Here is a 27465-nt window from a genome sequence, read left to right as displayed (position 1 = left end):
GATTGGTTGATTGATTGAAAATTGTATTAACAGTAGTTTGTACTGTAGTATGGCCCACAGTTCAACAAAAGGTCAATACAAAATCTGCTATACGAGGATAAAACCAGAAATAGCACTAAGACGTGTTTGTGAATATAACCAAGGTGGTAACCTATGGATTAAATTTCGAAGCATAGGCTACCAAATCAATTGGATTATTATTACACTTGTCTATATTTTGGGCGCTGCGTCAGAATGCCAACCGATACATTTCGAGAAACCCAGTTCCATAAAGCATGCAGGCAGTTGCCTATAGCTAGCAGTAGAAGGCTATGGACCAGAGCTAGCAGTTGCCTATACTTCAACCTTTATTTGATGTGACCATTCGACGATGGCTGCATGTGATATGTGTGTAGTGTAACTATAGTGTGTAGTGTAACTCACATCTCCAAATTACGCATGATGATGACACTTAAATGTATAGCCTATGTGAACATGTTTTTTCCCTCCTTTTTAATTGGAATAATGTGGCAACATGTGGGCCACAAGAGATGCCCTTTAGTTTGCTTGCTTGCATGTCTGTGGTGTGGCCTACTTTAGTTTAAACTATAGGGCAGGCTATAACATGATCTAATGCGACTATCCTATATATGCCGTGGATTTCCCCCTGGCCTGAAGTCTTATATAGAAGCAGCATTCATGGTCTAAATCCCCCTGAGCTATATATTCTCCCAGACCAGTGAGTCCAGTCTTAACGACAGACTCTGAGACTCATATCCAATTTCGAGTTACGATTTTATTCTGCTTTACGCGCTTTCTGCGAGTGCGCGCATAGCCTGCCTGCATGGCACCACCTCTCTCTCTCTCTCTCGACTCGAAGAGACCATGCATGTGGAGTTATTAAAAGATAATAACGCCGCGCGTTGTGTCCTGTACTAGTGTACTGTACTGTACAGCTGTATGTACTCCTATTATATCCTCCTCGGCTTCAGCGTGTTTCTGTCGACGGTCCAACAAGCGATCGCTGCAGTGAGTTCGAAGTCCAAAGTAAGTGCATCGGGGCGATGGGAGGGAATCCCTCCCGTGTGTCTGACTGACGCTCTTTACCAAGGAAACCCACACGCGCTCTCTGACGCAACTGCCCATTTTAGGAAACATGCGTCAATGGACAGTACCAAATGCAGTCCGAGGGGACAGTGGATCTGATGTCCCGCGATCACACTCGTTAATCAATAGGACTTCTCGCGACGGGGTTGCTTTTACTCCTACTCTCTCTCTGCCTGCCCTGTATCTTGGTTCCCGTCCCCGCTGGAGTCCGCCGGCCGGTGGTTCGGCGCCGCGTTCCACTGTAGTCTGACGGGCTGAAACCCCTCCCCTCTCATCACAGTGTCAACGCCCAGGCGTGACGTGCGCCGTGTTGGCGTTGAAAAGCGCTTGCAGTTCTTCATAGTGCCATTGAAGTGAGTCATCTTTAGGAAGTGTGGTGGAAGGGGGAGGAAAAAAACAGCAAAAAGAAGTGAACAAGTAGATAGCTGCGGAAAAAAAGTGTTTAGCAGGCAAGAGACGACGGAAACTCTTCTACGGTCTTGGGAGTTTAGAGCGAATGTAGGCTAAACTGTGCGTGAGTCACTATAACTACAAGTTCACTCGGATTGACTCGCAACAAAAAAAGGTGCGCTGCTCACTTTAATTTGAAGTTCGCGCACCTGGATCTAAGCGGGTGACTCAAGAATAATTTAAGTAGCCTGTAATAAGCAATCCATTATCCATATACGTTTACCAGGGCCGTGCGATACCAGGGGAACATATCATATGCCGGCAAAGGTTGTTCAGGTGTTTTAGAACATTAACGCTGTTTTGTTTTGCCATCATCACTTATTTTTCTGGATATCCAACATCAGCAGCGTCGGCTCGAATCCAAGGATTTCGCTTTGGTGCTTTTTCCACTGCTGCGAGGATATAGAGAGGGGGGGGAGGCTTCCTGAGCTCCAACAAGTCGTCTAGCTGAACTCTTCCTCTTTCCTGGATCATGTACCAGGACTACTCCGGGAACTACGACACCTCGTCCCGTGGAAGCAGCACCTCTCCGGCCCAGCCAGAGTCTTTCACGAGCGGCAGCAGCACGATCGGTAGTCCGATCTCTACCTCAAGCTACCAGGTAGAACTATTATGGGCATTGGACGCATTAGCCAACTCATGGTGATGGTGCGTCCATGATGTTGAATCCGATTATTTTACTATGACGACAACCCCGCTCTCTGGAATCGTTGATTATTAGTTATAGTCATTTTTATTTTTTACTTTACAAATCAGCTAATATAGGCTACAATTCGATGCTATTTTAGTAAAGCAAGCCTACCCTATATAGTTATTACGCACCTCACTTGGGAGAAAGCATGAACCCAATGACACACACACACACACACACACACACGATGAAGCCTCTATACTTTGCCTCGATTGGCACACGAGTATTTTGGACTATACACTATTAAAAGAAGGCACATCATTGTCATTAACTATGAAAATGGCAGTGTCCTCCTGTCCTGCACCTTTACGCACGCGGAACAATGTACAAGGCAAACGGCGAAGCGAAGTCAAGCATTCCTGTTCGAGAATCGAGGGAGTGCGGAAACAAATTATAATCTATAATCTTAAAGAGTTTGTCGCAAAGTCAACTAGATAGTAATTTATCCAGGGGTAGGCCTATTAATTATAATTTCTGATTTTCTGAAATGCAGGTTATAGTCTTGCAAAGGCGCATGTTGTAGTCAAATAGTCTTATAGTCATGTCTGTACACGTCGAAGCCGAGTGTGGTGCACTTGATCCAGAGTTAAGCATTCGGTGTTGGCTCGCTCATCCAGAGATCCAGACATCCAGTATAGGGTAGCCGCCTGGGTGCAGGAATATGTTGGCATGCACTGACAAGTGCGTTCCAGGCTGCCAGCATATACAATTCTACATGATTTATAGTGGCGTGACGCGTTAGTAGGCTAGCGACTTTCAGGGACTTTTCGGTTTCCCATCATCATGATTGTATATACTATAGCCTGCATCCCTTTCGACCGCTCCTTCGTTCGTTGTCACCATACACCAATTTACATTTTACCAAATTTAATAGGAAGATTTGAGACCGGATCCCAATACCTTCGACGGTCGACCAACCTAACTAACATTTTACGCACAGAAACGCAGCAGGGGGGGGGGGTGATGTTGTTATTGAAATGTGTCTAGGCCTATCTCTTGACTATTTATCTAATTTCCCTGATTAGGCTACTCTGTGTTGTCACCGAGGAATCCACATTTGCTACAAAGGTTCAATTGAATAAGTCCATGTCACATTTTATTTTCAATGTCAGACACGGCATTGACGGCAATATATCTGAACTGTCTGGCCTATACCTACACATGGTAGCGTACCGGTGTAGGCCTATACATTAAGGCAACATTTTACTTGAAGCAACAATTCATGGATTATCCTCGTGTCTTAAATAAAATAAAATAAAAGGACACCAACTTATGCACAAATAAAGGTCGCCAAGACCCATACGCAACTAGTAGCCTAGGATCTGAATCCGGGAAGAGAAGGGACGGGCTGTTTACCTACACCCACTGGGTTTATGCTATTGCGTAGTGACTTCTCTGGAAAAGCCTAATCATACACACAACCTTACGCGGTAAAATGACTTTATTTTAGCTGGCACTGCTGACTGAAGTGGTTTCTTTCTTACTATACCACGATCACGATGATACCAACACATACTTTACACTGCTGATTACTGTCGCGACCGCCTCGTATTTATTTTAATTCCCACTCGGGATATGATATGAAGAGATTGGAATTTTAACTAACTTGTGGAAATATTTGGCACGGGTGAAGCCAGCCAACCCCCCCCCCCCCCCCCCCACCCCCCTCGAGGCTGTTTACCGCTTTACTGGAACTGACCGTTGTTTTCACGTGGTTTTAGCGTTATCTCCTAATGATTCAAGCAAAAAAATGAAAAGAATAGGATAATCATCGGGAAATCAGGAAGCTATTGGTGAAGTCTGTCCATTAACGCGTGCGTGCGTGTGCTCGTGTGTGCGCGCGCGCCGGGTACGTGAGGTACCATGAACCTGTTGACACACGCTGACATGGCGTCATATGCTCGACAATATCTCGTTCGCGTCATGTTGTCTTTGTTGCTTCGATCAATATCTACAATGTCTATAATATCATCATCTCGGGTTCTATATGGTGTTATGTGGAGCTATAGGTAGGTGTAATGGTGGAGCTGTGTAGCTTCCACCAAAGTGATCGCAATCAGACGTGTCAAATTTAATTAAGCCTCATTTTGTCTCACGATCAAACACTGTCTTCCTGCAATGAACACATGTAAACGAATGTACTATAGCTTAATTGCCATGCCAGTTAGAGCTTATAGGTTTTGTCGCTGGTCGCTGCCATGCAGACACATCAGTGCTAATGAACTGTTATGGGTCCATTTGGTTCCATTTGTAGCCTACACTAGCTCATAGAGTTTTACTATTATGGAGAATGCAGGAGACACCATGGGCTTTCCCGCATGATTCACAGCATGTGTCACTGTTGCACTTGAGGGCTTAAACGAGTGAATTGAGTGTTATTTTTTGCATATGGCTTGAATCATTACTATAAGCCTGAAATTATGTGGAAAATGTATGCATTTGGCAAGGGTTGTCTGTGCATTTTAACTGAAGCTCAGAAAAAAAAAGAATTAAGATGTCTATGGGATTAAAATGCATGCATTTACACAGCATCATAGTCATAGAGCAATGTTCACGTTTCTTTTCCAGAATTTGCCTGCCAATATTATCCAATGTCCTGATCCATCATGGCTAATTCTCTCTCTCTCTCTCTCTCTCTCTCTCTCTCTCTCTCTCTCTCTCTCTCTCTCTCTCTCTCTCTCTCTCTCTCTCTGTCAATCTCCCGTCTCTCTCTCCGCTCCAGAAGTACAGAGTCGACATGCCCGGCTCGAACAGTGCCTTCATACCCACCATCAATGCCATCACTACCAGCCAAGACCTCCAGTGGATGGTGCAGCCCACCGTCATCACGTCCATGTCCAACCCGTACTCGCGCGCCCACCCCTACAGCCATCACCTGACCAACGGCCCGGGACTGCTGGGCCACAACCCGCTGGCCCGGCCCGGGGTCATCCGCTCTATCGGGGACACCCGTGGACGACGCAAGAGGGACGAGCAGGTGAGAGAGGGCGGAGAATATCTGATCCGATATCTGATCCGATATTTCTATTTTTATAGAACACTTATGCCATATCACAAGAGTGCAATATCCAAAATCACAGACAATATCCAGTCTAATATCATGATATGGATATAATATTGATACTAGGGATGTCCCGATCACGTTTCATAGTACATGCAATCATTGTGGTGAAGTGTGGACTTCATTTTATTCTCAGTTCATTGCTATACTACAGATGTCATGGATGTTGTTAAAATGGCTCAGCTGTAAACAAAACAGACATTCTGTACTATAACCCATATCTCACTGTGCCATTGATTTCTTCTCAAAGGCAAAGCAGCAGGAGTAGCGCTGCATAATTTATTTATTTTATCTTATCACACCAAGGCTGGTGTCCTCAACTGACTTTTCATTCCATTTGAATACTTGTTGTGCCGCTCGCAGCCAGCTGGCAGTAACCAGTTCTTGTTACATTTCCTCGGCTTGATATTGATTGAGCTGTGTGTGTGTGTGTGTGTGTGTGTGTGTGAGAGAGAGAGAGAGAGAGGCTGACAACTCACCTGGTTTGCTCCTCCATTTCACAGCTCACCCCAGAGGAGGAGGAGAAGAGGAGGGTGAGACGAGAGAGGAATAAGTTAGCCGCAGCCAAATGCCGCAACCGCAGACGAGAGCTCACCGACATGCTCCAAGGGGTGAGTAAAAAAAAAACAAAAAAAAACTGCAGTGCAATCAGTTGAATGTCTGTTACGTTGTATTGTCACGTTGCAACATTGATCTGTAGAGTTGAACCACAAAGCCGTGTGTAACTTCTCACTCATATGTCTCTCTCACTCTTGAAGGCCCATGCTCTGTGGTTTTGTCTACACAGGAAATCCCTTTTAACACAGCTAACACTGACCACTATTAACCAAATTAACACCAATCTAGCTGAGTAACTGACCGATTTGTTTGTGCATGGTGTCATTTTGTTTGAGACACAGAATATATTTCTTTGGAAGGAAATATATAATATATAGGAAGGGAGATACTCAAAATAACAGACAAACGGCTGTCCATCAAACAAACCAAACTGTAAAAAAAGAAAGTAGCTATTGCACACAGAACACAGTGTTTTATTCCAAGTTGCTAACGGCTGACTGATCCCCACACCTCTAAATTTACAACCTTGTGCTACTGGTTCGTCTCTCTCCAGCTGTGTGTGCCATAGTGTTACGGTTGGTAACGAATGACAGTGGCTGAAAAGCTTTTTGTCTGCTACAGCTGTAGACAGAGGTGGGCCTGTCCTCGCAGCCTTGCCCAGGCAGACAGTAACGGCATCTAGATGGACTAATTAGCTCAATTACAGTGAGGGTGAGCTTGTCATGCCCGAAAACCCCAGGAATGGAATGCGCTGTAGGCAGCTGTCCCCATGAATGCAGGACATTTTTCTAAATCGGCAAATTGCTTGTCTCACTAATATACCACATACAGACATGTGCCCAGCGCGCATATATACTGTAGGCATACAGTACACAGGCACATGGGCACTCTCCCACACTATCCACAGCCGTCGCTCCAAGGAAAACCGCCCTTCCGTCCTCCTCACACCACCCTCTGTTAAAAATTCCAAATAAGGAAGTGTCACATTCCAACAGTGCAAAGGGTAACTTCTCTGGCTCTTCAATGGACTAATATCATCCCTTAGTGTTTTTTACCCCACGCTCCTTTTTGAATGACTGGCGCTCTTTGTCTTCCTACTTCCTCATACCTTCGCCCCCGTGAGTCAAAGTTCTCAGACAGCGTGTGAGTTTATCTTTTGTTTGTCAGCCCTGTAGCTGACGGGGAACGACTCCTTAAACAGGGCCTGTTGTTGTCTCCAGGGGCCTGTGACACATTAATGACACACCATTATAGTCCAGCCTTAGTGTTCCTTTAATGTTAGTACCCATATCTCCGTAAGCGTGTGTGTGTGCGCGTGTGTGTGGTCGGTCGGCAGGTGAAACCACAAGTGAGACCTTTTAATCCAATTTAGTCTGAAGATTTTGAGATAGTCAAACTGTAATATAATCCATTCCATAGGAAACAACTGTAATATAATCCATTCCATGGGAGACAACATTATAATATAGATTGTTTGTGCTGATTATACCTCACTGTTGTTAAAGTTCAAAACTCTATCTGCCTCGCCTCCCCTAGCAAACTGTGGTAGACAGACAGTGCCCTCTTTTGGTATAAGGAAGTTACTGCAGCTTGTACATGTAGAGCAAGGGGTGTGTGTGTGTATATGTATATAATATATATATAATCATAGCTCTCTGTATATATTATATATATGTAAAACAATATTGCTGCTGCACAGAGTAAATAAATGATTTGTAACAGCATCTGTCTCAGCATCATGTTGGGGTGATATTCTAAGTCAGTGGTTTTCAACCAGTGGTCCATGAGGGGGTTTCAAGTGGTCCCCAGCTAAATGATTAAAAGTTGGTAACCAATTGGACCCTTATGGTTCCATTTGTTACATCATTGTTAAACATCTGCATTACTTAATGTACTACATGATTTGAGAATGGAATTGTGAACAAAATCCTATCCAACGATAACAACATTTGTTTGTTTTGGGCCAGCAAGTCTAAATGTCATCTAATGGTGGTCCGTGGCTCAAAAGAATGGGCCTTGATATGAAAAGGTTGACACGGATTACTCATCCATATCTTCCGTCCCATGTTGTTCTGTGAGCAGGAGACAGAGAAGCTGGAAGAGGAGAAGGCAGACCTCCAGAAGGAGATCGAGACCCTGCAGAAGGAAAAGGACAAGCTGGAGTTCATGCTGGTGGCTCACAATCCCGTGTGCAAGCTGCCCACGGAGGACCGCCACCACCATGGGAGCCACCATCACCAGCAGCATCACCAGCAGCAGCAGTGTGCTCCGCTCCCCCTCACCATGCGCTCCAACAGCGGCCTGCGGGCCCCCTTAAACCACGTCGTGGTGAAACAAGAGCCGGACGAGGACAACCGGCACGATGTGGGCAAGACCCAGCGCTCCGTCATCAAGCCCATCTGCCTGGGCGGCGGCGGGATAGGGATGTACTGCATGGACGGAGACAGCCTCAACACGCCGGTGGTGGCGGCCTCCACGCCGGCCTCCACGCCCAGCGCCCCCAGTCTCATCTTCACCTACCCCAGCATGCTGGAGCCAGAGAGCCCCTCGCCCTCCTCGGAGTCCTGCTCCAAGGCTCACCGGCGCAGCAGCAGCAGCGGCGACCAGTCCTCGGACTCCCTCAATTCGCCCACTCTGCTGGCCCTCTGAGCAGGCCGTGCGCGGAGGCTGGACGTGCGCGCGCGGGTGGTAAACAGAACACTGAGGCCCGTGGCGAGCAACCGAGTGGCCCCTGCAGCTTCTCCAAGGATCCGAGAGTGCATCAGACAGCCTGGACCAAGCCGAGTGTGATTTGTTTCCCCAACAAGGGCTATGTCGCTTGTTACTTCTCGTTATGCTTCAGTGTAATTTTTTTGTGTTCTTTTTTTTTTCTAAATATGTAATTGTGCGTGCACCTACCCCGACGGGTGTTGTCCCTCCCGTCTCCATTTCAACTCTATAGAGTGTCAAGTTGTTTACTGACTTTGAAGTGAGAGACACCCACACAAGGCCACTGTGTGGTGACCAGACAACTCGGAAGCGAGTTCAAATCTATTTTCTTTGACAATGTTATAAAGCCATGTGGAAAACATTTGCACTCCGCCAAGATCAAGCAGTCAGTCAATCACTAAGCGAGGTCAGCATTTTCCAGTTTTCTTTGGGGGGAGATATGTATATGTAGAGACAATAAATCAAGAGTTTTTTCTCTTTCTCCTTCAAATCCCAGAAACCTGGATTTTGATTCTTGGAGTTGCTACAAAGAGTATGGATGTGCTCATGAACATTTTTCTACGTTATTTTAATTGTGTATGGCCCGTGCTGATACATTTTACAAAGTGTTTTGTTGATACATTGTCCTCTCCTTATCTGCCTGTAGAAAAGCAACATGGCGTCCCCGTCAAATCATGTTGCAAAGGATACGAGCCAAATTTGATTAGACATTTTAGTCCCTCAATACTCGACAGCAACTTTTTTGCCACAGTGTTGGCAGCTTGACTTTACAGTAGTATTGATGTGCTTTTCCTCAGTGATCTTGTACCTAAAACTTTACGACGTGTTTATGAAAAAGTGTACGTGATTTCTCTCATGTGTAGTGAAACCCTCAATCCTGAAGCGCATTGCAGGAATAGAGGGTGTGGTATGGCCTTGCCAAAGTCTTTGTGTATGGAGGAGAGAAAAGTCATAGCTTCACCATGTCTCGTCCGAAAGAGCGATCTTTTTGCTGCATTTCAATGGAATTATGACAATCTGTAATTTGGACCAAACACTCCTTCTGGATTCTCTACCAATATCATTCTTTGTTTTTGCAAACTCCATATTTTCAAAAGTCAAAAAGGTTTTCTTTGGTTTACGCACATTTTGATGTGAATGAGCTGTTTTGTTCAACCTTTAAAAAAAAGCCACTGTGGTTTTGAGAGCAATGTCAGCAGACAATGATGTCAACCCTGATTACACTTTTGTGTGTAGATCTGTCGATTTTTGAGGAAGGTTATGACAAAATATGCTGTTTTCTAGGTGAATGCCGTATGCCAGGCTCCTAGGTACATGGGTGGAAACCTTGTCACTAGTGCAAAATTGGTTTCACAAAGTACACGCATCAACGAATACATGTTTGACCAATAGGTAGGGATTAAAGGAGTACCGTATCTATCTACAGCTGGCCTGAGATTAAAGAGGGAACACCTCGAGGAGAAGACTCAATATTTCTGAAGAAGTTCTATGAAGCACTTCTTTTTTTATATATAGCATTTTGTTGTGGTTATCTTAAAGGGATGTGGGTTTTGAATACCAAGCACTGAGAAGGCTAGAACTATGATATTTCAGACTTTTGTTTACTTCAAACATTCCTTATCAATATAAGGTCAGGGGTCAAGGGGTGTCAAAACCTTTGCTATAACTTTCTTTTATTTTTATCCATGGAGTAGAAGAATGGGGCCGAAAGACTTTTGTTGTGCTGGATGCAGCAAATGGACTTGCAATGCATGAAAAAGCTGCTGTAGTCTTTGTTAACTTGTTTCGAAGGAACATGTGTCACCTATTTATCTTTTGATGATCAACTTCACTGGTTACGGTATCATGCAGATGCAACAGGGAATCTCTTATCCTGCATTGTCTATGTAAAAAGACAATGTGATACCAAAAAGACATTGTTGTGGGAGTGTGATATATGTCTGTCTGTTTAAAATTTCTGGACCCCTAGAAACACATAGGAAAGCCATTGACTGTAGATCTTCTACTGTACATGTAATTTGCTGTCTGTCGCCTGTTTTCACCGATTATTTCTTTTTCCATTAATGCTTTAATCGTCTAAAATGATTCAAAATGAATAAAAACAGCAATATGTATAGTAGTGTTTGTTAATTTAAATCAATAATGATAATAAAATGAATAATGTAAAAATGAATGGCCTGTTTTCATGATTTTCTTTTGTTTTATCGTCAAATGACATTCTATATGTTATTTTTCATGGTTTTTGAAGACATAGCCTACTATATAGTTATAGTAGGCCTATGTTGTTTTTCTTGATTTTCATAATTTGTATTACTGTCAAACTTTGAAAAACAACATACTATAGCCTATTATAGGGTATGATTTTCATTCAAAAAAACCTCGTCACCTCACCAGACTTTCCACCTCGGACGAAACGAAAGCCTGGTCTGTGTTACCAAATTTCCGTGTGAACGGGTCTGGAGCGATTCTGGAGGATTCCAGACTCCAGAGAAGAAGGGAAGATATAACCTCATTGTCAGCTCTATAGCAGTGGCCAGCAAACTGTGTTCTTCTGGATCTGGAGAAAGTCCTGGAGAAGATATATTATATATGAACCCAAATACTTGAATTAGTCTCACCTAGCTAATCACCTCATTTCAATCACCTGTTGGGTTTGGGCAGAGAAAACAGAGCAGAGGACGGAGGAGGATGTCAGAGAGTCGCCACAACCTATAAGAAAAAATATATTTATATATATATATATATATGGAACAAGAACAAAAAAAGAACTTAAAGGACAACTTTAGTTTTTTTCAAACAAGGTTCATGTTTTAGGTTGTTATTAGAGAAAGTAAAAGATGAGTGTTCATTTGCTTCTTTCTTTCGTTTTAGGGATTTTAGCTGGTTTAACAGGGGGGCGGGGAACATGGGGCTAAATATGTATTTTTTTACTACATTTTTAGCGATTTATTTTTTAAATATTTACTAAAGTCCTACTAGACCCCAAGAAATTATATTTGACCACATAAGATCACGGGATCTACTGAATGTGACAAACTGGCATATTGAGCCTATGATACATGAGTGTGGCTTCCCCCCCCAGTAGGCTACCTTCACATTCAGTAGATCCTGTGATCTTTTGTGGCCAGATCCAGATGTAATTTATTGGGGTCTAGTAGGACTATAGTAAATTATAATAAAAATAAATCGCCATAATATTTTGTAAATAAAGATGCGTTTAGCCCCATGTTTGAATGCCCCCGCCCCCTGTCAAAAATAGCTAAAATCGTTAAAACAAAAGAAAGCAGCACTCATCTTTTACTTTCTCTAATAACAACCTAAAACATGACCCTTGGTTGAAAAAACAAAACAAAGAAAACTAAAGTTGTCCTTTAACTGAACTCCTAAAAGTCTATGCAGAAGGTGCATATAGGGTATGTTCCCAGTTGTTTTGTTTGTGTCTGTACAAGTTACATGTGAACATTTCATATGGAAAATTCTTGGACATTTAAGGACAGCATGACTAAATGACAAGGACATATTTCATGTGGTAATTCATCATTGTGGTTAAAAAAATATTATTTGTTTGTGTGATTTCTTTGCAGTTTTTCACGTTGTCGTGGGCAAATAAATAGCCTTGAGATACCAGTTGGAAACTTGGAACGTTTTTCTGCACCAGATGAAGATATTGAAAAATGTAGATCACGGATGATGATGTCGTTCATGACATAGCCACTGCATCAAAGTGAAGGCCGTTCCAGGGTCACTACCACGGTGAGGGGAGGACGCGAAGCGTCCGCCATTCAACCACTTTACCCCCTGCGGACGGTGAGCATCGATCGGGACATCTGCGTTCCAGTGAACACATGGATGGATCAAGGCTCATCAAGCGTCTAATGGAGAGGGCAAGGCAGCGTCTTCCAAAGACTAAACCACACGTACGCAACAGCCTGCCTGTCTACAAGTCTGGTGTGACATCGCGCATATTAACTTCAAGTTCACCTAAACCAACGGAACGGTGAGCCTGCAGGAGCAATAAGTTGACGCTGCAGTTATTAACTCGGCCACAAGAAGGCAGCGTCGTATCTTTGGGTCTACACTACAGTGTACTATACACACGTTTCTGACGGTTCAGTAATGCCAAGACCCAAGAGTCAGAATAATATTCTTGGGATTTCGGGTCGGGTTGTCATAGGCTGACATCTTTCTGAAATCTTTCTATAAATCCATAATATTTTCAAACTTGACACGTTTTTATCGACGTCACAATCTAATAAATAGTTAGTTATACCCTTTAATTTAGCACGAAGTTTATACCGGTAATCAACGTTTATGATTCATATTATTAGCCATGGTTCACATGCGTAATGGCTTAACTTCTGTAAGTCCTGTAAGTCACTTTGTATTACAAATACATCTGTAATTAAATATTACAGATGTATTTATTTTAGGCCTATTTATTGTATTCATTGCTAATTATTGCAAAATATTACAGATTTATTTATTTTATAGGTTTTGTTTTATTTATTATATCATGCAGTAGCCTATACTGGTAGTATAGTTTTATAATGGCACAATATTTCAGTATACATAGTGATACACACATAAGGGTCTACAGAATTCCCGCAATAAACTGAGCGTTGTGTGTGCTATTATTTGAGCAGAACATCCAACAGAACATCCTATCCTAATATCCGTATACTTGGACTAAATTGAAGCCGATAGCAGATGAAAATGCTTGCCTGACAGCAGATCAAATTGATTTGGTAATAACCCCTATCCCGAACGTTTGTTTAGCCTATAGAGCTGGAGAGGTGCAGCCTGTTACTGAATAAACACCTTAAGAAATAAGAGCTTTAATTTTCTAGCTCTTACCGGGATATATATATAAATTGCCTTTACAGTTTCAAAACATTGATGAGTTTTTGGTTTAATGTAAGTAAGGGATATTTAGTCCTACTTTTGAGTTTGGATCATATAACACCTTTGATAGAATTACGGAGGTTCGTCAAGCGCGGGCCTCGTGGCTGCAGGCAACTCCATCCCATCAAGTCATCGACGGTAACGACCAGGAAAACAGCCGTGAATATATTTCCACTGGACTGCAATAAAGTGATAGACTGTTAGGCTACTGTAAATACCAAATACACAGCAAGCAAAAATGATGAAAAACGGCGTGCTATAGTATGCCGTACGGTATGGGCTATAGCCCATGTTCAAAAATGATGAAAAACGAGGTCATTTATTTTTTTCAAAATTTAAAAAAACGATGGGCTATAACCCATGTTTTTTTTTTTTTGTTTTTTTTTTCAAATCCTCAAAAATGATGAAAAACGGCGTGCTATAGTATGCCGTACGGTATGATGAAAAATGATGAAAAACGAGGTCATTTTTATATTTCAAAATTTCAAAACACGATGGGCTATAACCCATGTTTTTTTTTTTTTTTTTTTTTCAAATCCTCAAAAATGATGAAAAACTGCGTGCTATAGTATGCCGTACTATATGGGCTATAGCCCATGTTCAAAAATGATGAAAAACAAGTTTTTTTTTCTTTTTTCAAAATTTAAAAAAACGATGGGCTATAACCCATGTTTTTTTTTTTTTTTTTTTCTTTTTAATCCTCAAAAATGATGAAAAACGGCGTGCTATAGTATGCCGTACGGTATGGGCTATAGCCCATGTTCAAAAATGATGAAAAACGTTTTTTTTTTTTTTTTTTCAAAGTTTCAAAAAACGATGGGCTATAACCCATGTTTTTTGTTTTTTTTTCATATCCTCAAAACAGACGTCTAAAACACGTCTATTTTTAGACTTGTTTTAGACGTTTATAAACAGAACTGTCCATCTAAATTCTAAACGGATGGTTAAATATAAGTTCCCGATTGTACCTCACATGCCAGTGTGGCACCGTAGATAAACCTGGGGTTTATAAGCAGAACATTCCGGGTTCAATTCTCCTGAAGAACATTTTCACTGTCCATCTAAATTCTAAACGGCTGGTTAAATATAAGTTCCCGATTGTACCTTACATGCCGATGTGGCTCAAAAGATAAATCTGAGGTTCATAATCCAAAGGTTACTGGTTCAAAACTAATACTCAACCAATGCTGCAGTAATTTGAACTTTTCAAGGCTAGAATAAAAAATAAAAACTCATAAGCACCAGGAGACATCTGCTGATTGCCCCAAGGTGCCTTAGCTCAATGGTGTGGTGTGCTTGATCGGTAGCCTCTGCTACCACCTGCCTGCAGGTTCAAGTCCCATGCAAGGTACTAGTGAGGACCATCGGGAGACGGTGCTCTCTCCCCCTGTTTCCTGAAAAGTAGCAGTTGGGGGTTATGTTTGAAAGAACCCTGTCCACATAAAATTTTACAGATAAGAATTAGGTCAAACGTTTAAAAATAAAATAGCAATTTGGCCCATCATCTGACAGAAAGAATAGTCTGTCTATTTGCATACTGGGCCAAAACTTGGTTGGAAAGTCCCTCTTTTATGTCTGGCTTCCAGGCCAGTTGGAAAAGGGCAAACTGAGAGGTGGTAAGAGTATGTTAAATTGGACATTTTCATGGTAAAAGGTTAGCTGGACAGGGTTCTTTCAGACATAAGCCCCAACCGTTACATCTCAGGAAACAGGGGGAGAGAGCACCCTCTCCCGATGGTCCTCCAGCACCTTGATGTCATGACATGGGACTTGAACCTGCCAACTGCCTGTAGCAGAGGCAACGGGTCAAGCGCTCCACACCATTACGCCAAGGCACCTTTGGGCATTCAGCAGATGTCTCCTGGTGCTTTTGAGTTTTTATTTTTCATTCAAGCCTTGAAAAGTTCAAATTACTGCAGCATTGAGCTGTAGGAGGAACAGGACTTGAACATGGAATGTCTGTACTGAAAGCCTGATGATTAGACCATTGCACCATCAGTCAGACACTCTCAGGCAAAGTCTCCTGGTAATTTTGAAGTGATCTTTTGTTCGTTAGCCTTCAGTTAGTAAAGTTTAAATAACACAGAATCATATTAATCAGATGTTTCTTAGCGCTGTTGAGGTCTTCTTTTATATGATAGTGTAACAGCCGGGAATCGAACCCTGGTCTCCCACGTGGAAAGCCAACATCTTAACCACTACGACAATTAGAGTCTTGAGGTAATCAGGCTGAGGCTGTGGCTGTGAGCCACTGCTAGAATAGCAGTAAATGAAGCTCAATAACTAGCATTAAACTTTAGGAAGAGTGGGATTTGAACAACTCTCTGTGCTGAATAGCCCCTACTACACCATCACTCAGTAACATCTGCCTCTTTGTACTGTTGAAGCGATCATTTGTATGTTAGCCTTCAGATAGTAAAGTTGAAAGAATCAAGAGTTGAACATAGACTCACGTTCATCAGAGTGTAACACCCAGTAATCGAACACAGGTCCCCTGCACTGAAGGCCAACATCTTAACCACTAAGCCAAAGCAACTGCCTATGGCTGAGCCATAGGCAGTTGCTTTTTTCATTTTTTTCAAATCCTCAAAAATGATGAAAAACGGCGTGCTATAGTATGCCGTACGATATGGGCTATAGCCCATTGTCCAAAATGATAAAAAACGAGGATACATTTTTTTATCAAAAATTCAAAAAACGATGGGCTATATATAACCCATCGTTTTTTTCATTTTTTCACTTTTTTTCAAATCCTCAAAAATGATGAAAAACGCCGTGCTATAGTATGCCGTACGATGTGGGCTATAGCCCATGGTCCAAAATGATGAAAAACGAGGATAAAAAAATTAATTCAAAAATTCAAAAAACGATGGGCTATAACCCATCGTTTTTTTCATTTTTTCATTTTTTTCAAATCCTCAAAAATGATGAAAAACGGCGTGCTATCGTATGCCGTACGATATGGGCTATAGCCCATGGTCCAAAATGATGACGTTCTCTCTACCGCAACATACTTAAAAGTATAGCGGTGTATGAGAATGGGTGTTGCGGAGGATGAGAAACATTAACATTGTGCTATATATAGGAGCAATGGGACTTGAACATAGAATGTCCGTACAGAGAGACTGATCATTAGACCATTGCACCATCAGTCAGACACACAGTGAACATCTCCTGGTAATTGTGTGTGTTAGCCCTCAGTTGGTAAAGTTGAAACACTCCAGCATTATAAAGCTATAGGAGAACAGGGATTTGAACATTTAGAGGTGTATTAACTGAAGGCTCACAGCCTCAGCCTGATAACCTCAAAAGTCTCATATCTCCCCTGAGCCATAGGCAGTTGCTTTGGCTTAGTGGTTAAGATGTTGGCCTTCAGTGCAGGGGACCTGTGTTCGATTCCTGGGTGTTACACTCTGATGAACGTGAGTCTATGTTCAACTCTTGATTCTTTCAACTTTACTATCTGAAGGCTAACATACAAAAGATCGCTTCAACAGTACAAAGAGGCAGATGTTACTGAGTGATGTTGTAGTAGGGGCTATTCAGCACAGAGAGTTCATGTTCAAATCCCACTCTTCCTAAAGTTTAATGCTAGTTATTGAGCTTCATTTACTGCTATTCTAGCAGTGGCTCACAGCCTCAGCCTGACTACTCCAAAACTCTAATTGTCGTAGTGGTTAAGATGTTGGCTTTCCACGTGGGAGACCAGGGTTCGATTCCCGGCTGTTACACTATCATACAAAAGAAGACCTCAACAACAGCGCTAAGAAACATCTGATTAATATGAGTCTGTGTTATTTAAACTTTACTGAAGGCTAACGCACAAAAGATCACTTCAAAATTACCAGGAGACTTTGCCTGAGAGTGTCTGACTGATGGTGCAGTGGTCTAATCATCAGGCTTTCAGTACAGACATTCCATGTTCAAGTCCTGTTCCTCCTACACCTCAATGCTGCAGTAATTTGAACTTTTCAAGGCTTGAATAAAAAATAAAAACTCAAAAGCACCAGGAGACATCTGCTGAATGCCCCAAGGTGCCTTGTGGGGCGGCAGTGGCTCAGGGGTAGAGTGCCTGGATGGTAACCGCAAGGTTGCCAGTTCAAACCCGGGCTCCCCCAGAGTTACTGTCGAAGTGTCCTTGAGCAAGACACTGAACCCCTAATTGCTCCCGATGTGCTAGTTGGTGCCTTGCATGGTTTCCGCTGCCATCGGTGTATGAATGGGTGAATGTAATGCACAATCTCTGTAAAGCACCTTGGATAAAGGCGCGTAGCGCCTTTATCCAAGGCGCTTTACAGAGATTGTGCATGCACCATTTACCATTTATGTTAAATTGGACATTTTCATGGTAAAAGGTTAGCTGGACAGGGTTCTTTCAGACATAAGCCCCAACCATTACATCTCAGGAAACAGGGGGAGAGAGCACCGTCTCCCGATGGTCCTCCAGCACCTTGATGTCATGACATGGGACTTGAACCTGCCAACTGTCTGTAGCAGAGGCAACGGGTCAAGCGCTCCACACCATTGAGCCAAGGCACCTTTGGGCAATCAGTAGATGTCTCCTGGTGCTTTTGAGTTTTTATTTTTTATTCAAGCCTTGAAAAGTTCAAATTACTGCAGCATTGAGCTGTAGGAGGAACAGGACTTGAACATGGAATGTCTGTACTGAAAGCCTGATGATTAGACCACTGCACCATCAGTCAGACACTCTCAGGCAAAGTCTCCTGGTAATTTTGAAGTGATCTTTTGTGCGTTAGCCTTCAGTAAAGTTTAAATAACACAGACTCATATTAATCAGATGTTTCTTAGCGCTGTTGTTGAGGTCTTCTTTTGTATGATAGTGTAACAGCCAGGAATCGAACCCTGGTCTCCCACGTGGAAAGCCAACATCTTAACCACTAAGACAATTAGAGTTTTGAGGTAGGCAGGCTGAGGCTGTGAGCCACTGCTAGAATAGCAGTAAATGAAGCTCAATAACTAGCATTAAACTTTAGGAAGAGTGTGATTTGAACAACTCTCTGTGCTGAATAGCCCCTACTACACCATCACTCAGTAACATCTGCCTCTTTGTACTGTTGAAGCGATCATTTGTATGTTAGCCTTCAGATAGTAAAGTTGAAAGAATCAAGAGTTGAACATAGACTCACGTTCATCAGAGTGTAACACCCAGTAATCGAACACAGGTCCCCTGCACTGAAGGCCAGCATCTTAACCACTAAGCCAAAGCAACTGCCTATGGCTGAGCCATAGGCAGTTGCTTTTTTCATTTTTTTCAAATCCTCAAAAATGATGAAAAACGGCGTGCTATAGTATGCCGTACGATATGGGCTATAGCCCATTGTCCAAAATGATAAAAAACGAGGATACATTTTTTTATCAAAAATTCAAAAAACGATGGGCTATAACCCATCGTTTTTTTCATTTTTTCACTTTTTTTCAAATCCTCAAAAATGATGAAAAACGCCGTGCTATAGTATGCCGTACGATGTGGGCTATAGCCCATGGTCCAAAATGATGAAAAACGAGGATAAAAAAATTAATTCAAAAATTCAAAAAACGATGCATGTTTTTTTCATTTTTTCATTTTTTTCAAATCCTCAAAAATGATGAAAAACGGCGTGCTATCGTATGCCGTACAATATGGGCTATAGCCCATGGTCCAAAATGATGACGTTCTCTCTACCGCAACATACTTAAAAGTATAGCGGTGTATGAGAATGGGTGTTGCGGAGGATGAGAAACATTAACATTGTGCTATATATAGGAGCAATGGGACTTGAACATAGAATGTCCGTACAGAGAGACTGATCATTAGACCATTGCACCATCAGTCAGACACACAGTGAACATCTCCTGGTAATTGTGTGTGTTAGCCCTCAGTTGGTAAAGTTGAAACACTCCAGCATTATAAAGCTATAGGAGAACAGGGATTTGAACATTTAGAGGTGTATTAACTGAAGGCTCACAGCCTCAGCCTGATAACCTCAAAAGTCTCATATCTCCCCTGAGCCATAGGCAGTTGCTTTGGCTTAGTGGTTAAGATGTTGGCCTTCAGTGCAGGGGACCTGTGTTCGATTCCTGGGTGTTACACTCTGATGAACGTGAGTCTATGTTCAACTCTTGATTCTTTCAACTTTACTATCTGAAGGCTAACATACAAAAGATCGCTTCAACAGTACAAAGAGGCAGATGTTACTGAGTGATGTTGTAGTAGGGGCTATTCAGCACAGAGAGTTCATGTTCAAATCCCACTCTTCCTAAAGTTTAATGCTAGTTATTGAGCTTCATTTACTGCTATTCTAGCAGTGGCTCACAGCCTCAGCCTGACTACTCCAAAACTCTAATTGTCGTAGTGGTTAAGATGTTGGCTTTCCACGTGGGAGACCAGGGTTCGATTCCCGGCTGTTACACTATCATACAAAAGAAGACCTCAACAACAGCGCTAAGAAACATCTGATTAATATGAGTCTGTGTTATTTAAACTTTACTGAAGGCTAACGCACAAAAGATCACTTCAAAATTACCAGGAGACTTTGCCTGAGAGTGTCTGACTGATGGTGCAGTGGTCTAATCATCAGGCTTTCAGTACAGACATTCCATGTTCAAGTCCTGTTCCTCCTACAGCTCAATGCTGCAGTAATTTGAACTTTTCAAGGCTTGAATAAAAAATTAAAACTCAAAAGCACCAGGAGACATCTGCTGAATGCCCCAAGGTGCCTTGTGGGGCGGCAGTGGCTCAGGGGTAGAGTGCCTGGATGGCAACCGTAAGGTTGCCAGTTCAAACCCGGGCTCCCCCAGAGTTACTGTCGAAGTGTCCTTGAGCAAGACACTGAACCCCTAATTGCTCCCGATGTGCTAGTTGGTGCCTTGCATGGTTTCCGCTGCCATCGGTGTATGAATGGGTGAATGTAATGCACAATCTCTGTAAAGCACCTTGGATAAAGGCGCGTAGCGCCTTTATCCAAGGCGCTTTACAGAGATTGTGCATGCACCATTTACCATTTATGTTAAATTGGACATTTTCATGGTAAAAGGTTAGCTGGACAGGGTTCTTTCAGACATAAGCCCCAACCATTACATCTCAGGAAACAGGGGGAGAGAGCACCATCTCCCGATGGTCCTCCAGCACCTTGATGTCATGACATGGGACTTGAACCTGCCAACTGTCTGTAGCAGAGGCAACGGGTCAAGCGCTCCACACGATTGAGCCAAGGCACCTTTGGGCAATCAGTAGATGTCTCCTGGTGCTTTTGAGTTTTTATTTTTTATTCAAGCCTTGAAAAGTTCAAATTACTGCAGCATTGAGCTGTAGGAGGAACAGGACTTGAACATGGAATGTCTGTACTGAAAGCCTGATGATTAGACCACTGCACCATGAGTCAGACACTCTCAGGCAAAGTCTCCTGGTAATTTTGAAGTGATCTTTTGTGCGTTAGCCTTCAGTAAAGTTTAAATAACACAGACTCATATTAATCAGATGTTTCTTAGCGCTGTTGTTGAGGTCTTCTTTTGTATGATAGTGTAACAGCCAGGAATCGAACCCTGGTCTCCCACGTGGAAAGCCAACATCTTAACCACTAAGACAATTAGAGTTTTGAGGTAGGCAGGCTGAGGCTGTGAGCCACTGCTAGAATAGCAGTAAATGAAGCTCAATAACTAGCATTAAACTTTAGGAAGAGTGGGATTTGAACAACTCTCTGTGCTGAATAGCCCCTACTACACCATCACTCAGTAACATCTGCCTCTTTGTACTGTTGAAGCGATCATTTGTATGTTAGCCTTCAGATAGTAAAGTTGAAAGAATCAAGAGTTGAACATAGACTCACGTTCATCAGAGTGTAACACCCAGTAATCGAACACAGGTCCCCTGCACTGAAGGCCAACATCTTAACCACTAAGCCAAAGCAACTGCCTATGGCTGAGCCATAGGCAGTTGCTTTTTTCATTTTTTTCAAATCCTCAAAAATGATGAAAAACGGCGTGCTATAGTATGCCGTACGATATGGGCTATAGCCCATTGTCCAAAATGATAAAAAACGAGGATACATTTTTTTATCAAAAATTCAAAAAACGATGGGCTATAACCCATCGTTTTTTTCATTTTTTCACTTTTTTTCAAATCCTCAAAAATGATGAAAAACGCCGTGCTATAGTATGCCGTACGATGTGGGCTATAGCCCATGGTCCAAAATGATGAAAAATGAGGATAAAAAAATTATTTCAAAAATTCAAAAAACGATGGGCTATAACCCATCGTTTTTTTCATCTTTTCATTTTTTTCAAATCCTCAAAAATGATGAAAAACGGCGTGCTATCGTATGCCGTACAATATGGGCTATAGCCCATGGTCCAAAATGATGACGTTCTCTCTACCGCAACATACTTAAAAGTATAGCGGTGTATGAGAATGGGTGTTGCGGAGGATGAGAAACATTAACATTGTGCTATATATAGGAGCAATGGGACTTGAACATAGAATGTCCGTACAGAGAGACTGATCATTAGACCATTGCACCATCAGTCAGACACACAGTGAACATCTCCTGGTAATTGTGTGTGTTAGCCCTCAGTTGGTAAAGTTGAAACACTCCAGCATTATAAAGCTATAGGAGAACAGGGATTTGAACATTTAGAGGTGTATTAACTGAAGGCTCACAGCCTCAGCCTGATAACCTCAAAAGTCTCATATCTCCCCTGAGCCATAGGCAGTTGCTTTGGCTTAGTGGTTAAGATGTTGGCCTTCAGTGCAGGGGACCTGTGTTCGATTCCTGGGTGTTACACTCTGATGAACGTGAGTCTATGTTCAACTCTTGATTCTTTCAACTTTACTATCTGAAGGCTAACATACAAAAGATCGCTTCAACAGTACAAAGAGGCAGATGTTACTGAGTGATGTTGTAGTAGGGGCTATTCAGCACAGAGAGTTCATGTTCAAATCCCACTCTTCCTAAAGTTTAATGCTAGTTATTGAGCTTCATTTACTGCTATTCTAGCAGTGGCTCACAGCCTCAGCCTGACTACTCCAAAACTCTAATTGTCGTAGTGGTTAAGATGTTTGCTTTCCACGTGGGAGACCAGGGTTCGATTCCCGGCTGTTACACTATCATACAAAAGAAGACCTCAACAACAGCGCTAAGAAACATCTGATTAATATGAGTCTGTGTTATTTAAACTTTACTGAAGGCTAACGCACAAAAGATCACTTCAAAATTACCAGGAGACTTTGCCTGAGAGTGTCTGACTGATGGTGCAGTGGTCTAATCATCAGGCTTTCAGTACAGACATTCCATGTTCAAGTCCTGTTCCTCCTACAGCTCAATGCTGCAGTAATTTGAACTTTTCAAGGCTTGAATAAAAAATTAAAACTCAAAAGCACCAGGAGACATCTGCTGAATGCCCCAAGGTGCCTTGTGGGGCGGCAGTGGCTCAGGGGTAGAGTGCCTGGATGGTAACCGTAAGGTTGCCAGTTCAAACCCGGGCTCCCCCAGAGTTACTGTCGAAGTGTCCTTGAGCAAGACACTGAACCCCTAATTGCTCCCGATGTGCTAGTTGGTGCCTTGCATGGTTTCCGCTGCCATCGGTGTATGAATGGGTGAATGTAATGCACAATCTCTGTAAAGCACCTTGGATAAAGGCGCGTAGCGCCTTTATCCAAGGCGCTTTACAGAGATTGTGCATGCACCATTCACCATTTATGTTAAATTGGACATTTTCATGGTAAAAGGTTAGCTGGACAGGGTTCTTTCAGACATAAGCCCCAACCATTACATCTCAGGAAACAGGAGGAGAGAGCACCGTCTCCCGATGGTCCTCCAGCACCTTGATGTCATGACATGGGACTTGAACCTGCCAACTGTCTGTAGCAGAGGCAACGGGTCAAGCGCTCCACACCATTGAGCCAAGGCACCTTTGGGCAATCAGTAGATGTCTCCTGGTGCTTTTGAGTTTTTATTTTTTATTCAAGCCTTGAAAAGTTCAAATTACTGCAGCATTGAGCTGTAGGAGGAACAGGACTTGAACATGGAATGTCTGTACTGAAAGCCTGATGATTAGACCACTGCACCATCAGTCAGACACTCTCAGGCAAAGTCTCCTGGTAATTTTGAAGTGATCTTTTGTGCGTTAGCCTTCAGTAAAGTTTAAATAACACAGACTCATATTAATCAGATGTTTCTTAGCGCTGTTGTTGAGGTCTTCTTTTGTATGATAGTGTAACAGCCAGGAATCGAACCCTGGTCTCCCACGTGGAAAGCCAACATCTTAACCACTAAGACAATTAGAGTTTTGAGGTAGGCAGGCTGAGGCTGTGAGCCACTGCTAGAATAGCAGTAAATGAAGCTCAATAACTAGCATTAAACTTTAGGAAGAGTGGGATTTGAACAACTCTCTGTGCTGAATAGCCCCTACTACACCATCACTCAGTAACATCTGCCTCTTTGTACTGTTGAAGCGATCATTTGTATGTTAGCCTTCAGATAGTAAAGTTGAAAGAATCAAGAGTTGAACATAGACTCACGTTCATCAGAGTGTAACACCCAGTAATCGAACACAGGTCCCCTGCACTGAAGGCCAACATCTTAACCACTAAGCCAAAGCAACTGCCTATGGCTGAGCCATAGGCAGTTGCTTTTTTCATTTTTTTCAAATCCTCAAAAATGATGAAAAACGGCGTGCTATAGTATGCCGTACGATATGGGCTATAGCCCATTGTCCAAAATGATAAAAAACGAGGATACATTTTTTTATCAAAAATTCAAAAAACGATGGGCTATAACCCATCGTTTTTTTCATTTTTTCACTTTTTTTCAAATCCTCAAAAATGATGAAAAACGCCGTGCTATAGTATGCCGTACGATGTGGGCTATAGCCCATGGTCCAAAATGATGAAAAATGAGGATAAAAAAATTATTTCAAAAATTCAAAAAACGATGGGCTATAACCCATCGTTTTTTTCATCTTTTCATTTTTTTCAAATCCTCAAAAATGATGAAAAACGGCGTGCTATCGTATGCCGTACAATATGGGCTATAGCCCATGGTCCAAAATGATGACGTTCTCTCTACCGCAACATACTTAAAAGTATAGCGGTGTATGAGAATGGGTGTTGCGGAGGATGAGAAACATTAACATTGTGCTATATATAGGAGCAATGGGACTTGAACATAGAATGTCCGTACAGAGAGACTGATCATTAGACCATTGCACCATCAGTCAGACACACAGTGAACATCTCCTGGTAATTGTGTGTGTTAGCCCTCAGTTGGTAAAGTTGAAACACTCCAGCATTATAAAGCTATAGGAGAACAGGGATTTGAACATTTAGAGGTGTATTAACTGAAGGCTCACAGCCTCAGCCTGATAACCTCAAAAGTCTCATATCTCCCCTGAGCCATAGGCAGTTGCTTTGGCTTAGTGGTTAAGATGTTGGCCTTCAGTGCAGGGGACCTGTGTTCGATTCCTGGGTGTTACACTCTGATGAACGTGAGTCTATGTTCAACTCTTGATTCTTTCAACTTTACTATCTGAAGGCTAACATACAAAAGATCGCTTCAACAGTACAAAGAGGCAGATGTTACTGAGTGATGTTGTAGTAGGGGCTATTCAGCACAGAGAGTTCATGTTCAAATCCCACTCTTCCTAAAGTTTAATGCTAGTTATTGAGCTTCATTTACTGCTATTCTAGCAGTGGCTCACAGCCTCAGCCTGACTACTCCAAAACTCTAATTGTCGTAGTGGTTAAGATGTTTGCTTTCCACGTGGGAGACCAGGGTTCGATTCCCGGCTGTTACACTATCATACAAAAGAAGACCTCAACAACAGCGCTAAGAAACATCTGATTAATATGAGTCTGTGTTATTTAAACTTTACTGAAGGCTAACGCACAAAAGATCACTTCAAAATTACCAGGAGACTTTGCCTGAGAGTGTCTGACTGATGGTGCAGTGGTCTAATCATCAGGCTTTCAGTACAGACATTCCATGTTCAAGTCCTGTTCCTCCTACAGCTCAATGCTGCAGTAATTTGAACTTTTCAAGGCTTGAATAAAAAATTAAAACTCAAAAGCACCAGGAGACATCTGCTGAATGCCCCAAGGTGCCTTGTGGGGCGGCAGTGGCTCAGGGGTAGAGTGCCTGGATGGTAACCGTAAGGTTGCCAGTTCAAACCCGGGCTCCCCCAGAGTTACTGTCGAAGTGTCCTTGAGCAAGACACTGAACCCCTAATTGCTCCCGATGTGCTAGTTGGTGCCTTGCATGGTTTCCGCTGCCATCGGTGTATGAATGGGTGAATGTAATGCACAATCTCTGTAAAGCACCTTGGATAAAGGCGCGTAGCGCCTTTATCCAAGGCGCTTTACAGAGATTGTGCATGCACCATTCACCATTTATGTTAAATTGGACATTTTCATGGTAAAAGGTTAGCTGGACAGGGTTCTTTCAGACATAAGCCCCAACCATTACATCTCAGGAAACAGGAGGAGAGAGCACCGTCTCCCGATGGTCCTCCAGCACCTTGATGTCATGACATGGGACTTGAACCTGCCAACTGTCTGTAGCAGAGGCAACGGGTCAAGCGCTCCACACCATTGAGCCAAGGCACCTTTGGGCAATCAGTAGATGTCTCCTGGTGCTTTTGAGTTTTTATTTTTTATTCAAGCCTTGAAAAGTTCAAATTACTGCAGCATTGAGCTGTAGGAGGAACAGGACTTGAACATGGAATGTCTGTACTGAAAGCCTGATGATTAGACCACTGCACCATCAGTCAGACACTCTCAGGCAAAGTCTCCTGGTAATTTTGAAGTGATCTTTTGTGCGTTAGCCTTCAGTAAAGTTTAAATAACACAGACTCATATTAATCAGATGTTTCTTAGCGCTGTTGTTGAGGTCTTCTTTTGTATGATAGTGTAACAGCCAGGAATCGAACCCTGGTCTCCCACGTGGAAAGCCAACATCTTAACCACTAAGACAATTAGAGTTTTGAGGTAGGCAGGCTGAGGCTGTGAGCCACTGCTAGAATAGCAGTAAATGAAGCTCAATAACTAGCATTAAACTTTAGGAAGAGTGGGATTTGAACAACTCTCTGTGCTGAATAGCCCCTACTACACCATCACTCAGTAACATCTGCCTCTTTGTACTGTTGAAGCGATCATTTGTATGTTAGCCTTCAGATAGTAAAGTTGAAAGAATCAAGAGTTGAACATAGACTCACGTTCATCAGAGTGTAACACCCAGTAATCGAACACAGGTCCCCTGCACTGAAGGCCAACATCTTAACCACTAAGCCAAAGCAACTGCCTATGGCTGAGCCATAGGCAGTTGCTTTTTTCATTTTTTTCAAATCCTCAAAAATGATGAAAAACGGCGTGCTATAGTATGCCGTACGATATGGGCTATAGCCCATTGTCCAAAATGATAAAAAACGAGGATACATTTTTTTATCAAAAATTCAAAAAACGATGGGCTATAACCCATCGTTTTTTTCATTTTTTCACTTTTTTTTAAATCCTCAAAAATGATGAAAAACGCCGTGCTATAGTATGCCGTACGATGTGGGCTATAGCCCATGGTCCAAAATGATGAAAAATGAGGATAAATTTTTTTTTTCAAAAATTCAAAAAACGATGGGCTATAACCCATCGTTTTTTTCATTTTTTCATTTTTTTCAAATCCTCAAAAATGATGAAAAACGGCGTGCTATCGTATGCCGTACGATGTGGGCTATAGCCCATGGTCCAAAATGATGAAAAACGAGGATAAAAAAATTATTTCAAAAATTCAAAAAACGATGGGCTATAACCCATCGTTTTTTTCATTTTTTCATTTTTTTCAAATCCTCAAAAATGATGAAAAACGGCGTGCTATCGTATGCCGTACGATATGGGCTATAGCCCATGGTCCAAAATGATGACGTTCTCTCTACCGCAACATACTTAAAAGTATAGCGGTGTATGAGAATGGGTGTTGCGGAGGATGAGAAACATTAACATTGTGCTATATATAGGAGCAATGGG

The 27465-nt window shown here is 42.4% G+C and overlaps 1 protein-coding gene across 1 annotated transcript; it reads left to right on the top strand.

The window, feature by feature from the left end:
• Positions 1–1440: 1440 nt before the first annotated feature.
• On the top strand, positions 1441–10717 carry fosl2 (FOS like 2, AP-1 transcription factor subunit). Its single transcript, XM_083792697.1, has 4 exons — positions 1441–2137; positions 4950–5204; positions 5792–5899; positions 7929–10717. The coding sequence occupies exons 1-4, from the start codon at positions 2009–2011 to the stop codon at positions 8493–8495; spliced, it is 1059 nt and encodes a 352-aa protein (XP_083648823.1). The 5' UTR covers positions 1441–2008; the 3' UTR covers positions 8496–10717.
• The last annotated feature ends 16748 nt before the right edge of the window (positions 10718–27465 follow it).

Source organism: Protomyctophum parallelum (genome assembly GCF_964188405.1).
Source record: "Protomyctophum parallelum genome assembly, chromosome: 20".
NCBI lineage: Eukaryota > Metazoa > Chordata > Actinopteri > Myctophiformes > Myctophidae > Protomyctophum > Protomyctophum parallelum.
Note: the sequence above shows the minus strand (reverse complement) of the source record. Positions and strands in the feature narration are given on the sequence as shown.

Bases quoted from the DNA above. Each gene is read 5' to 3' on its own strand.
- fosl2 (XM_083792697.1), top strand. From the start codon at position 2,009: ATGTACCAGGACTACTCCGGGAACTACGACACCTCGTCCCGTGGAAGC. The intron at 5,205-5,791 runs GTGAGAGAGGGC...TCCATTTCACAG, and splicing joins GACGCAAGAGGGACGAGCAG to CTCACCCCAGAGGAGGAGGA. The intron at 5,900-7,928 runs GTGAGTAAAAAA...TTCTGTGAGCAG, and splicing joins TCACCGACATGCTCCAAGGG to GAGACAGAGAAGCTGGAAGA.